The 16,124-nt window shown below is 31.3% G+C and overlaps 1 protein-coding gene across 1 annotated transcript in view; it reads left to right on the plus strand.

Moving 5' to 3' along the window:
- LOC126890321 (neurexin-1-like) overlaps nucleotides 1-16,124 on the plus strand; it is a 758,564-nt gene that overhangs the window by 282,779 nt on the left and 459,661 nt on the right. Inside the window, exon 4 of the mRNA XM_050659185.1 lies at nucleotides 11,008-11,168. Coding sequence (XP_050515142.1) covers nucleotides 11,008-11,168 — 161 coding nt within the window. The remainder of the gene's footprint in view (nucleotides 1-11,007; nucleotides 11,169-16,124) is intronic.

Genomic DNA, 16,124 nt, shown 5'->3' on the forward strand with positions numbered 1-16,124 from the left:
GTATGTTAGTAAATGCCTAATAATTTTGTTTGCATATTTTTATTATTTTTTTTATGTATTTTTTTTTTGTTTTTTTTTGCTTTTTTTTATTTCTTTTCGTTTTGTTAGGATTTATGTATATTTTTTTATTGTTCTGTTTTTTATATTATTATTATTATTTTTTTATTTTTTAGTTTTTTTTTTGCTTTTTATTTTTTATTTTTTTAATTATTTTTTCGGTTTAGGCTTACAATGAAAAATTTTTTTGTCTGTCGCAATACTGCTTACAATGTAATGTTAGTAGATTTTACATACTGATATATAATATTATAAATACTATTATCCTCTAATGTCAATAGATTTGAAAAATTTATTGGAAATTTCATATTGTAAGATATTAAATTTTGATAAAGCTTGTCAATTTCTAATTTTTTTAAAGGACATTCTAAAATAATATGTTGTAAATCGGCAATTTCATCACACAGACATTTATTATTATCTAATAAACCTATTTTACATTTATACACGGGAAATAAGGCATGATTACAGCGCATTCGACTTATAATCCGAATATGGTTTGTCTCTTATTTTTGGTTGTATATTCTTAAAAAACTGTCCCTTCTCTCCTAATTCATATTTTAGCTGCCAATTTTACTTTAGTTCCTTTCGAAAAATTGGAATAAAGTCAGACTCTGGTATTTTTGATCCGAGTATTCTTCATTTTTCGCACCATTTTTTGCTAAAGAATCCACTTCTTCATTTTCTTCTATACCTGAATGGGCTTTGATCCATGAAATATAAATTTGTTTTCCCATACTTAATACATTGTGATACAATTCCAAAATATCAAGAAGTATATAATTTAAATTAGGATTTAAACAAAGGTTTTTAAGTTTTTCTACAGAACTTTTAGAGTCTGTGAATATAACAAATTTATCATCTTCTTGTTCTAAACACATGCTAATTGCTAGTTTTATGGCAATAAGCTCTGCACTGAAAATTGACAACATTTCTAGTAGTTTGTATATTAACTTAATATTTTTAGAAGGGTAATAAACGGCACAACCAACTCCATGTTCCGATTTCGATCCATCAGTATAAATTTTTCCATACTCCTTCCACTTAACTGTACATTCCCGATAATGTTCTTTTTGTATAATATCACTGTTTTGACACAAGTATCTAACATTAATACGAGTCTTTACTGGATATAGAAACATTTCTTCTTTGAACAACCTTCAAAATGCCGATTTTTGAAAGTTAAAAAGTTAATTTGTTGCTACGCACACTGCAAAATAAATGAAAATTGTTAGTTGTTAATAACTTTTACTAAAGCTACTTTAGAACTTTAATGTTTCACTCAAAGTTGTGTATTGGGGTACTTTACAAACCCTCAAAATTTGAGAACGATCCATTAATTAGTTTAACCTTTGGATGACCAAGCGGGGGAAATTGTGACCCCAGCGTATGTTTTTCTTTAATAAATTCAAAAGTATTTTTAATTTTTGACTCATTATTTTTTTATTTGACTTTAATATCATTCCAGATATCCTCATATTTTGAAATAAAAAAAAATTCCTATACTTTACGAATAAAAAATATATTCTGAAGTTGATGTTTAGTAAAATAGCGTCTATTATGTGTAATTACAAGTAGTTTTACGCTAATGACGTCGACTCTGCAAAAGTAACAAGACACTTACTCAACATACACACTACACATGATACTAATACTCATGTTGTGACTGGCTGAATGACATAAAGTCCATGCCAAAAAAAAGTAAAAATTAAAAAAAAAACTTTATTTTTTTGTTAATTGTCATTTTTGACATTTTTGACCTGGGGTCATTTTCCCCCCCTTGGTCATCCGTGTAACAAAAAAAGGTTGGTCATCAGAAGAAGTTATTTTATTTGTTTATCCCAGAGACCTTTATTTTGCAATAACATAAGACAGAAAATAATGAAGATAAGACAATTCTGCGTATGTCAAATGAAAGTAGAAAAGTTATACTATCAAAATGTACTCAAAAAAGATAAAAAAATTATCTAATATAGTCAAAAATACTAATGCCAAATTTATGAAATTTTGTAGTTTATAAACATTTAGAACAACTTTAAAAATATTATCCGTAGAAAAAATCATTTTACTTATTCGAAAAGTTGGTGTTTTTCACGAATTTTTAAAAATGTTGTTCAGTTGGTGACTAGTCGTAGTAAGTAAAGGAGAAGCTGGGAGCCGACAAATGCACGAGTTCAAAAACTAAAAAAGGCAACTTAAAACTACAATCATTTTCTATACCTATCTCGGGATCTACTGAATATATTTTGATCTTTCTTTTTTAAATTTGTATGTAATTTTTCTGTAAAATACAAATATGTAATTTGTCTATTTGCAATTTGACATTTATTAGTTAATAAACAATCTGATTTGTTTAAACAATTTTTGAAAAAATAATTTTTTCCCAAAAATCCATGTTTTTAATTAGACTATCATTATTAATCATAGAAAAAGTTAAGGTATACTTTAATAAATAAATTATCTTCAATAAATAATTATCTAATAAAAATAATTTATTTATTAGGTAAAGTGAACTTTAACTTTGTGTATGATCATTAATGATGATCATGATATGATTAAAAAAATAGATTTTTGTAAAAAAATATTTTTTCATGAATTGTTTAAACAAATTAGACTGATTATTAATTAATAAATTTATAAACAAATTGCATATTTGTAATGAACGTAGAAATTACATACGAATTAAAAAAAGAAAGATGAAAATCCATTGAGGTGATCCGGAAATACAGAAAATTGTATTACATATTTTGAAATTGCTTTTTCGGTATTTTAACTCGGTGCATTCGTAGGTTCCCCCTAGTAACCCTTTGAACTACAATTTTGAAAAATCGTAGAGGGTGCTGTGAAGATACAATGTTTATGCAAATTTTTTAACAAAAAACAAAAATATCATTATTTAAAATTACATCAATGAAATTCCTTAATTATTATAAACAAATTAGTTGTGAATTAAAAAAAAACAAATGGCTAACTTTGTACCGAATGAACCCAGGCTAAATTTTTTTATTTGAAAATTCGTGTTAAAATACTAGCTTTCCGAATATATGAAAAGATTGTTCCTACTGAAAATATTTGTCAAGTTATTCTAAATGTTTTATACTACAAAATTTCAAAAATTTGGCTTTAGGATTTTTGATTATATTGATTAATTTTTTTATCTTTTTTAATACATTTTGATACTATCAGTCTTCTACTTTCGTTTGGCATACTCAGAATTGCCCAATGTTCATTACTTTCTGTCTTATGTTATTGCAAAATAAATATCTCTAGGATAAACAAATAGAATAACTTTTAAACTAATTAATGGATCGGTCTCAAATTTTGAGGGTTTGTTAAGTACCAAAATAACCAACTTTGGGTGAAACCCTAAAATTCTAAGTTAAATTTAGTAAAAGTTATTAACAAATATTGATTTTCATTTATTTTGCAATTTTCGGAGCAACAAATTAACTTTTAACTTTAAAAAATCGGTATTTAAGGTTTTTCAATGTTCTAAAAAATTAAATTTTGTAGTTTTATGTCAATTGTTTAGCTTTTGAATAGGGTGCAAAAAATCGAAAAAATCGCGATTTTTGCAATAAATTGTTAATAATTAAAAGACGGACACGAACTCTAGGCAGGAAACAGGTAAGTTTTCTTCCTATAGGTCTTCAATGACTAAAAAAGTAGTCAGCTACCTGGATCTTTGAGTGTCCTGAGAAAATCCTTATTACCCTGGACTATAAACAGATGGGTGCAAATCGACCCCATATCGGATCCTCTAGGAACTGATGTATGCTGTCGCTTACGTACATTGTTAATATTGTTGCAAATACGCAGTTTTCATATTGCAGAAGCAGATTATAAAATTTAGGATAAATAATAATTTTTAATTTAATATTTGTTAATTAATTAATTATTTTTAATCTATTAGATTGCAAATGACCTTGAAAATTTGTGCTGAAAATTATCTACGCCAGAATACACTCTAAACTGGAGCTGGATATTAGTGACACTCAATATGGGTCCCGCAATGCTATGGGTACCAGAGAGACATTATTATCCTTAACCCTTAAATGCATGATTTTTTTTATTGATGTCAAATATCAAAAAAGACCTTTAGTGGAAGCTTAGTAATGTTGAAAAAATAATAAAAAAAAAAATTAAGTTTAATTTTAAACACTTGTTTTTGACAATAACATGTTTGTTGCCAAAATTCTACATTGTGCATACAAAAGGTCAAGTTAGGATATAAAATCTACATTGTTAATTTACATGAAAATTATAAAAACAATCATTATTTTTATTGAAACACACTGCCACACCACGTCTCTGACATTCTGTTTGTATCCCTTACAATTGGGATATTTACACCGTTGTTTGTTATCTTCTATAGTCGGCCAGTGACCATATTGGTCCCTACTAATATCTTTGGGGGGAATGTACTGAGCTGGTCTTCTCTTTTTCTTTTCTTGGATGTCAGCTTCCAATATATTTGGTCTCCCTCTTTTTGCTGTGGTTTCCTCATCTTGCACAGACACTCTGCAAATTCTGTGCGAAAAGCCGCTTGTGTTAAAAGATTTGCCTGTGGGTTCCTAGCAACCGTCGCTCTTTTATAGAGTATCCAGGAATTGGCAACTGTTAAATCAAGAAAGTGATAAAATAGCCGGAGGTACAATTTCCTACTTTTATAGAAATTTTTTAACTTCCAATATGATTGTCCATGAGATCAACCCCTCCCATATGGCGGTTACATTCTTTAATTACAAAGGGACAGTCTACTTCGGTAGATTTCTCGCAGTCTTATCAAAGCGTTATATTTTGTATATAGGAGATATACCTGCAAAAGTGGAAAGCAAGACGACTTTTTATTATCTTTCCATATTGTAGATGAGATATCTACGCCGTCATCCGTAGCAGTATATTCATGACTATCACCACGAGGAAATTCTTCATATCCGTATGTGTTGGTAATTTGCAATATGGTATCCGTTGCCTTTGAACTGTTCCCAATGATAATATTCCCCTTTTGGCTTTATGTACGAGCAGCGGTACGCCTGTATAATAATTATCATGATAAAGACGGAAATTTTGATGCTATGGAATAATGCGAGCCAAACGAACAACTACATTACCGGATGCTCCAAGATCGGTAGATGGCAAGCTTTCATTCTCGTGGATGATTTGCTCACTTTCTAGCATTTCCATATTTTCTGTTGTGTCTATCTCCTCTGCCATATCTTTAGCAACATTGCACGTTTCTTTATCAGATTCGTCGCCATAGTTAGGTTCAAATTCAGGGTCTGCAATACTATCTGTGTCGGAGAAATCACTTTCATCTTCACTACTCAAGCCAGTGAAATTTGCCCAATATTCCTGTAGATCCTTTTCCGACAAATAATTCTGACGGTGTATTCTGTAATAAAGAATCAGATGTAAATATTTTGTGTCAGCGATTCTTGAGTGCGCACTGTAGCAAAATGGCAACAAAGAATGTTTTTCATTTTTCTCATGAATTCAAGAAAAACAACAAGAGAGCATAATAAAAGAAAAAAGTATATATCTTACCTACTAACTAGGATATTTTTTCAATAATAAATCACTAATATTCTAACTAGATAAGACTCACAAACTTCATCAAATAATACACGACGTTACAGGTTGGCTGCCAAACAATTCAATGGGTCGAAGTGCATGTTTATGCCATCTGTACAAAAAGTGCCAAACTATTTAATATTAACACTATGTAGACTAAAGGCAACGCTATGCAGTTACTTCAAATTCGAATCAGAATAGACATTTCATTCAATCGTTTTCATTCAAGAGATGTTTGGATGTTAACCGTCTTCTTTACGTCTGTTTTAGCGTTTGATAAAGTAAAACTAGACTCAGATTAGAATAAAGCGTTTGATAAAGTAAAACATTATCGATTCATGGAAATTCTAAACAATAAAACCTAGATGAAAGAGACTTAAGGCTAATAACACACCTCCATTACAATCGGCAAGCAATAGTAAAAATTGAAAAAGAAACATCTGAAGAAATTTAAATAAAGAGAGGAGTCAGGCAAGGCTGCATACTATCACCTCTAGTAATTAACGCTTATTCTGAAGGGGTAATTCGAGAAACCTGGAAGATGAAACAGTCGGCATAAGAGTAAATGGTGTCTTAAAAATATCAGATATGCAGATGATACAATAATAATAGCCGATAGTTTACAAGACCTGGAAGTACCTAAGGTGTTCGGTAGGTGGAAAAGGTATTTTCCACCTACCTCTACTCAAAGTATATATTTCCTGGCTTCATTGTAGGGAGCAAAGTCGTACTTTTCCTCCCTATGGGGACAAAGTGCTTTTAAAATCCACAAGGAAAAGAAAATGTTTTTCCTGTAGTTGGCTGTATACCATCAATCACAAAAATTGGAAAAAATCGTTTGTAAAAGGTATAAAATTTTATTAAAATCCCCTTAAAGGGCTACATCACAAAAAAACGTTTTCGATATTTATAAAAAATCATCATCAGTGTTAGATCTAAAAATATGTATAACCGGTTTAATGAATATAAAGTTGGTATTTAAATTTTGACTAAGGTTAGAGCAAGTTTGTTATACTTAAAAACTGGATGCTAGCTGAGCCACCAAAGAAAAATATCCGGGTAAAAACCCTTTAAATATAACATAGATGCGTTAAAACTGCATAATTTAATAAAATGCCTTATGATGGTCACATGGAAACTAGGATAATGCCCTAAGGTAATGTATTGAATTTTCCCAACACGTGGGATCCAAATTGAGTTGTTTACATTCCAATGACCTAATGGCAACCAAATCCGAAATGAGTGATGTTTCTGAAAGGTGTCAAAAGACAAACGGACAACGTGACGTAGAAATTACCCTGTATTACCACAGCCAACTAATTGTAATAAAAGATTTTTTTTTAATTTTTACAGTAATAACACACATCAACAAAGTTGTGGCTATAATTACATTTGTACCTTGATTATGTAAGATGTAGGTAGAGTATAAATCATCTCACATAATCAAGGTACTTAAATGTAATTATAGCCACAAGTTTGTTGATGTTTTTTACTACTGTGACAATTTTTAAAAAATCTTTTATTACAATTAGTTGGCTGTGGTAATACAGGGTAACTTCTACGTCACGTTGTCCGTTTGTCTTTTGACATCTTTCAGAAACATCACTCATTTCGCATTTAGTTGCCATTAAGTGATTGGAATGTAAACAACTCAATTTGGATTCCACGTGTTGGGAAATTTCAATACATTACCTTAGGGCATTATCCTAGTTGCCATGTGACCATCATAGAGCATTTTATTAAAGTATGCACTTTTAACGAATCTATGTTATATTTAAAGGGTTTTTACCCGGATATTTTTCTTTGGTGGCTCAGCTACCATCCAGTTTTTAAGTATAACCACCTTGCTCTAACCTTAGTCAAAATTTAAATACCAACTTTATATTCATTAAATCGGTTATACTTATTTTTAGATCTAACACTGATGATGATTTTTTATAAAAATCGAAAACGTTTTTTTATGATGTAGCCCTTTAAAGGGATTTTAATAAAATTTCATACCTTTTACAAAGGATTTTTTCCAATTTTTTTTAAATTACTTTTACTACCTAGGGAGTAAAAATTAAAGTTGACGTCATGATATGTCATCGATGAAATAACTTATTGACGCCTTATATTATATTCTATTTTCTATTACGTAAGTATGATCCTTTTCATGAGCATTTTTCAGTGCGTCACAAATGATAGAAAAAAAGGTAAGTCCGTGATAATACACATTTATAGCATTTATTCTAACCTGACATTTTAGTTAAATCTGACAGTTGTCACATTTTATTTGCAATTTGGCATAAAAACAAATCAAATGTGTTTATTGCATTTATAAAATGGTATTTTATTTGATTTGTATAGTCTTATACATTGTACAGATTCTTCTTCTTTAAGTACCGTGCCCAAATTTTTAGGCGTGGGTAGCTTCCATAACAATTTGCCGATATCGTTCTCGATCTTGTGCGGCATGTAACAATTGATCTGCCGATAAGCCAGTCCATTGACGAAGGTTTCGGAGCCATGAATATTTCTTTCGACCAATTCCTCTTTTTCCGTCGATCTTTCCATTATTCCAGTATTAACTGCAGCATCCTGTATCTGCTACCTCTCATTATATGCCCCAGATATTCAAGTTTTCTCTTTTTTATCATCTTCATTAAGTCACCTTCGCCTTGACCTACTCTGTTTAAAACTTCTCTGTTAGAAATGCGTTGAACCCAAGATATTCTGAGCATTCTACGATATGACCACATCTCAAAGGCTTCTAATTTGTTCATCATGTTAACCTTCATGATCCAGGTTTCACATCCATATAGTAATATAGGATACACATAACATTTTAGAAACTTGATTCTTAGTTGTAAGTTCAGCTGAGAGTTGCTCAGAATAGATCTAAGTTTCATAAATGCTCCTCTTGCAATTTCTATACGAGTTTTAATTTCTTCATCCGGATTTAGTGTCTCGTTTATCCAACATCCTAGGTATTTAAAATGGTTAACTTTTGTTATTGATTCATCACTGACAATAAGTTGCATAGGGCCGATGTCTTGTTTACTAACCACAAGTAACTTTGTCTTTGTTGCATTTATGTTAAGTCCGTTATTGGAGCATTCTCTAGTGACTCGATCTATAAGGAATTGAAGATCTTCGATGTTTTCAGCCATGATCGCGGTGTCGTCTGCATATCTGATGTTGTTAATAGTTTCACCCCCGATTCGAACTCCACATTGTCCTTCCAAGGCTTCATTAAAAATTATTTCTGAGTATACGTTAAACAAAGTTGGGGATAACACACAACCCTGTCTGACACCTCTTTGAATGCAAATTTTGTCTGTTTCTTTGCCGTCTACCAGAATAGAAGCTTCTTGATTCCAATATAGATGTTGTAAAAGTCTCAGATCTTTATCATCTATTCCAATCATTTCTAGATATTGAAACAACCTATCATGTTGAACTCTATCAAACGCCTTCTCAAAATCTATAAAGCAGACGTAAATTGGTTTCTGTACTTCCCATGATCGTTTAAGTAATATTAACATTGAGAACAAAGCTTCCCTTGTTCCCAATCCTTCTCTGGAACCGAATTGTTTGTTTCCCATTGTCTCTTCACATTTCTGCTTGATTCTATTAAGAATTATCTTAAGAAGTAGCTTGAGAGAGTGGCTCATGAGACTAATTAGTCTAAAGTCTTTACATGATAATGTATTAGGTTTTTTTGGGAGTGGAATAAATGTAGACTCTAACCATATCTGTGGCATCATTCCAATCTCGTATAAAATGGGTTATAATGGGTATAAATGGGTTATAAATGTTTGTTAGTTGTGAGACATTGTCGTCATCCAGAAGTTTGAGCCAGTCTGATGGTACTTGGTCAGGGCCTGGAGGTTTCCCATTTTTGCTCTGTTTAATGGCTTTCTCTACTTCCGCTTTTAAAATGCTAGGACCAGTATTCGTATACTTTTTAGTGTTAAGTGGTGGCCTCGTATCCAGGAAGAGCTCTTTTATATAGTTAGTCCATTCTTCCTTTTTTTCATCCAAGTCGAGAATTATTTTACCTTTGGAGTTTCTCAAATAAAGTGAGGAGTTCTTTTTCTCTGAGTGTAGGTAATTTCTTTAAGCTTTTTATGTATATTAAACTCGTCATGTTTTCTTTGTAGTTCTTCCATTTCACGACATCTTTGTTCCATCCAGTCCTCTTTTGCTCGCTTAACCTCGTACCTTATTTGTCGATATATCTCTCTATACCGAATCTCGTACAGATTATATTCGTAGATATATTATATAATTCGTAAATATTTTTTTTTTCGATTAGAGCGCTATCTATCGACAACTAGAATAAATGTTATAAATGACTGCAATCACCGACGTGCCTTTTCTTTTGTCACATACAATTTAATGCGTTAGAAAGAAATCGAAAAACTGTGACGCACTGAAAGTTGCTCATGAGAAAAAGAATATCTATACATCTTAACGTTTATTTATGGAACACCCTGTATTTTGCAGAATGATAAAAAACAGTGAATTGTTATTTTTATTTAACAATGTTTACATTAATGTTTTGACTTTTATTTGACAGTTGACAGTTTTACTGTACCTACTTATTAGTTTTAGTGGTTTTAGTTCTCTAATAAATCTTGTTAGTTAGTTACAAAAATAAATTATTTAAAAATAAAAAAATGACATGTTCTTTGAGGAAGGTGGAAAAATCATATGTACAACAAGGGAGTAAAGTGCTTTTTCCCCCCTTTAATGATTACTGCTCGACGCGTAGCGAACTTTGAGCACTTTGGTCCCTTGTTATACACATAACTATTTTCATCTCTTTTTGACATCCTCTTCTTTTATTATTATATGCTTCTGCTCTAGCTTTAGGTACCTACTGTTACTTTTGCTTCTAATTTGGTGACTCTGTAGTTTAGAAGATCTCTGGCCGACCTATTTCCTTGACACTGTTTATATTTTTTTTCTTTTTTAAGGCACTTTTAAATATATATTCATCAATAAAAGGCTCTATTTAATACTAAATAAAAATATTTCTTTGATTTTTTATTGTATGTATATTGAAAAAAAATTAAAGAAAAATATATGAATGAATGAATGAATGAATGAATGAATGAATGAATGAATGAATGAATGAATGAATGAATGAATGAATGAATGAGTAAGTGAATGAATGAATGAATGAATGAATGAATGAATGAATGAATGAATGAATGAATAAATGCATGAATGAATGACTAAATGAATGAATGAATGAATGAATGAATGAATGAATAAAAGAATGAATGAATTAACAAAATTGGCAGATATTAATTTATTACATAGAACACAAATAAAAATTTGTAACTCATTTAAAAATTTACACCCTGAATTTAATATAATTTTCAGGTGATGGAAACGACTATTTAAACGTCGCAATCAAAGATGGAATTCTTAGCTTGACAATGGGCCTTTCGAACGGCAAACAGGAAATGCAGATAAAGCCTAACAAAGTTCGCTTCGATGACAATCAGTGGCATAAAGTTAGCATACACAGAAGGATACAAGAGGTAAGCGCTTACAGTTATTGGTTTCCTTTTAATGTCTTTTTTACATTTATGCAAAAATTTAATCTTTATTCAATTATAGTCCGGGAGGTAGCGTCAAATTTGGCCAGAGCATTTTGGCATGGCTGTTTTTTTATATAGTCAGTTGTTCCAAAGCTTATTATAGACCTGGATCCCGCGTACCAAAAAAAAGTTAATTAACAGCAAGCTGAAAATTTGTTAATAGCTTAACGGTGTCTAGTCGGAAAACTTTGATGTATGGGAACACTGCAACAGTGGAAGTTTTAATTGTGCAACAGGTTAAAGATTTGGAACGTCAGACAACGAAAAAGTTCCATGTATTTTGTCGGACAGAACTTCCAATTGATTTGTTACCATTTCATTAAACTTTCATGCAAAAATAACACTGCTTTTTATAACCAACTGGGCATTTTAATGAGTGGAACATGAAGAACATGTCAAACGACAGGAATCATGTTGGTTAGTAATAGCAGTCTGATTGTTGCATGAAAATTTAATGAAAAGGTAACAAATCAATTGGATGGTCTGTCCGACAAAATACATGGGACGTTTTCGTAATCTGACGTTCCAAATTTTTAAACTGTTCCAAAATTAAAACTTCCCCTGATCCAGTAATCCCGTATATCAAAGTTTGTCCGACTAGACACCGTAAAGCTATTAACAAATTTTCAGCTTGCTACTAATCAACTTATTTTTGAACGCGGGATCCAGGTCTATTAACAAATGATGTGTCAGCTGTCCCAAAACCGAGACATAAAATGAAAAAAGACCAGGAAAATTAATAATAAAAATAATTACACTTTTACAAAGAGCTGAATTCTTCATATTTTTTTTTTGGTAACTAATAGACCTACATACTTTACGTGCTGCATCGCTAAGTCCATTCAACACATCATTGGCAGTTTTTAGGTCATCTGAAATCAGAACAATATCATCTGCGAATCGTAGCTAACGAAGCATTTCACCATAGGTATTTATTCCTTTATTTTCCCATTCCAATGACTTCAAGGCATGTTCAAGTATAGTAATGGACAATTTAGGCGACATAGTATCTCCGTGTCGAATACCTCTCCTAATATGAATCTTATTAATTAATAATTATTAATTATATTTCTTAAGTCAGTAGGATAAAATTATTATATTCTCTATTAAAATATTTTATTATATATAATTCTAATATTAACAATTAGATATATATTTAAAATTAAAAACAAATATAAATAAATAAATAATAATAAAAAAATAATTTAATTTATTTATTATTAATAAAGTTAATTTTTATATAAAATAGGCATTGTGATTGCTATTTATGTTATTTACGTTAGTATGTTATTATTTATTATTTTATATTCTATTTACCGAAACAGGTGTATCCACACCTCTCGGATTAATTCCGGGTTAATTTATTCATTTTATATGTAAATATCTAAAAAGATTGTACCTATTATTGTTGAATAAATTATTTTTATTATTATTATTGGTTGGACCGTGCAGATTTATAGTTGTAGTATTTCTGTATATATTTACTATAATATTGGTGTACCTATGTTCAATTCGAAACTCTCCCAATTCCTTTAGAAATGCAGGTAGTTCGTTAATATCAAACGCATTATGGAACTCTATAAACGTTAGAATTAGAGGTCTATTATATTCAATTGATTTTTCAATCAAGACTTTTATGCACTGGAGGTGGTCATTTCTACCGTAGTTAAGGCGAAAACCAGCCTGTTCTCTTGGCTGATAAAACTCAAGTTTTGCTTCCAATCAAGTGGTTATTATTCTGCTGTACAGTTTGTATAAATGGTTGAGTAGAAAATTGGCATAGAAAATTAAACATCTAAGATCTAACAACATCACGAGAAAAACCAAATGCAAAATATACAAAACACTGATAAAACCGGTCCTTATATATGGATCAGAGACATGGACACTGACGAAAAGCGATGAGAACTTATTAGTTACGTTTGAACGAAAAATCCTTAGTCACATATATAAGGGGGTGAAAGAAAATGACGTATGGCGCAGAAGATATAATTTTGAACTATACGCAGCATACAACGAACCCGACGTCATAACATCCATAAAGATCGGACGTCTGCGCTGTATGGGCCATGTTGAATGAATGTTGGAGACCGAAACACTAAAACACATAATGAAGCAAACACCAGTAGGGAGAAGGTCAAAGGGAAGACCCAAACTTAGATACATGGAACAAGTGGAACAATATCTGAAAACACTTGAGATTACCTACTGGAAGAACAAAGCAAGGAACAGAACAGAATGGCGAAAAATCCTAGAACAATCCAGGACCCAAAAAGGGTTGTCGAGCCACTGATGATGATGATGAGAAAATTGGCCTGTAATTATCTAGGTTTATGTTGTCACCCTTTTTAAGCAGAAGAACTGTAATGGAGATATTCCAAGCTATAAAAATTTTGTGACTACAAGCAGAACGTAAAGGGGTCTCGTATTTTTTTCAGAAGAGAAGTTCCGCCAAGCTTTATAGCTTCTCTAACTATTCCATCATCTCCTGGAGCCTTGTTGTGTTATATTTTTTTGAGTGCATGTTGTATCTCATCTCGAGTAATTTCTGGAATATCCTCAGATCCTGGTTTTGTACCTATTGTCTATCGTCTTGATTTATGGTATGGTTAGTTTGGTTTGTGTAGGATATAGTGTAGAACTCTTCGACTATTCCTAGTATTTTCTGTATTTCTGTTGTTACCTCACCCTTTTTAGCCCTAAGCTGGAAAATTTATTTTCCACTTGTCGCCTTTTTTCATTAGCTTCATGCTCTCGTTTTGATCTATAGTTTGTACGATTTTTTCAAGTTTAAATTTGCTAATGCCACTTTTCACAGCTTTCGATATGTCTTTATCGAGTGCCCTAATTATTTTGTGGGTCAATGTCCCTTTTACTTTGTAACTGTCTTCTTTCTGTTATTTTGAGTTGTGTTTCTAGAGAGATCTTTTCGTCTCGTTTGGTCTTTGGGCAAAAACGTGCTTGTGGTTGTTTAAGTGTATCAACTATTTGTTTGTTCAACTCATCGACACCGTTTGGTATTATGCTCTGATCAAGAGTGTTGTCTCCAAATTTAGTCTCCAAATGCTGTTTCGTCTTGTGGGCGTGTCCGGTGAAAGTATATAATATCGTGTATATTCTGCCATATATTATAGTATAACAGATTTAACTGAAATCCTTAAGGTCACCGCTTAACAAAAGCCTGCCATGTCTTCTTTTCGCGGTTGCAGATAATTTTTGCGGTTTTACTATACTCGTAAGAAGATCTTCAAAACATGACTCATCAGACATATTGCCGGATATCACTCCATGTCTTTACAGTGATTTATCGGTCTGAAACAATCAGAAATGCAGAAAAATACTTGTATTTCTTGTTAAAAAGTATATTTTATGATTATTCAATGTATGATTGAAATCCATATAGAAGTAATTGAGTATTAAAAAAGTGTGAAGATTCGTGTTACACTGTTCCGTTGTAATGTCAGCAATAAAAGTGAAAATAAAACATTCGCTTCTAAATTTCAAACTACCTTTTTGATCAATTACAATAAAAATAAAATAGCTCATCGTCGTAAATCAGCTTGTATTTTATTACGAGCGTTAACAGTTCCAGCTTTCCTGTTGGTAATTGAGCTTTCGTTTCGTTTCCACTCTAAAACTTATAATTTTACGACTGTGCTGTACTCAGACCACTGAAATTTAGTATTTCAATTGATTTTGTTTTTCTCGTGGGAGACTTAGGAAACAGTATACAGATGGGACACTAAAAAATTAGAGACCCGACTAATCCTAATTTACTACCTTTATTGGGAATAACAGTTCTAATGGTCGCTAGCAGTGGAAACAAATAGGCACTGTAGGCGAAAATGTATTATGCTCATAGGAGGAGCATCTTAAAACAAAATTATAGTGAGATTTGTCCACCCCATAAAAATTATATGGGGGTTCTGTTCCATAAACCCCCCCAAACTTTTGTGTACGTTCCAACTAATTCATTGTTGTGGTACCATTAGTTAAACACGACGTTTTCAAAACTTTTTTGCCTCTTAGTGCTTTTTCGATAAGCCAGTGTTTATCGAGATATTTTGAATATTTGTCGGATCCAACACATATTTGAATATGGTTAGTTCGGCAAAGCGACACCTGGTTTCTACGCTTAGCAACTTTCTTCGCATTTTTAATTATATTGGCCAATTATATTAGTCCTGGTTACTGGATAATTGTCAATAGTCCAAAAAAATAATAAGAAGACAAAGTAAGATTCAGGTTATGTTATTAAAAAGTAAACAATTTTATGTAGTAAATAAAATTAGTTATTTAATTGCAGAACTGCAAGCAAAATACAATTAATTAAATTTACTTACACTTATATAATAATTGCATATCATATCAATATTGTGGAGCAATATATAATTTTTCTTCTTCAATGACAGTAGGTACGAAATGTACGTCAATTTGGCAATTTCAATTGACAATATGAATTATTTAAGAAAGTTGCAATATTTCTCCGCTATTCGCGCACGATCGTTTCTCGTATGCCCTTCAAGTAGGTTGCACACCACGAATAGAGACCTATTATAATCTGAAAATTTATTATTTATAATGTACATCTTTGGGTATATTTTGAAAAAGGAGCCACAACTTGATAAAAGGTGACATCAAAAAAAGACTAAGAGGCAAAAGAGTTTTAAAAATAACGTATTTAACTAATGGTACCACAATAATAGTTTAATTGGAACGTACACAAACATTTGGGGGGTTTAAACGAACAAAACCCCCATAAAATTTGTAAAAGAAGAAGCCGCATCTCGATAAAAACTCGCTTATAGAAAAAATACTAAGAAGTAAAAAACTTTTAAAAACGTTGTGTTTAACTAATGATACCACAATAATCAATTAATTGGAACGTACACAAAA

Source organism: Diabrotica virgifera, chromosome 8 (assembly GCF_917563875.1).
Source record: "Diabrotica virgifera virgifera chromosome 8, PGI_DIABVI_V3a".
Taxonomy (NCBI): Eukaryota; Metazoa; Arthropoda; class Insecta; order Coleoptera; family Chrysomelidae; genus Diabrotica; species Diabrotica virgifera.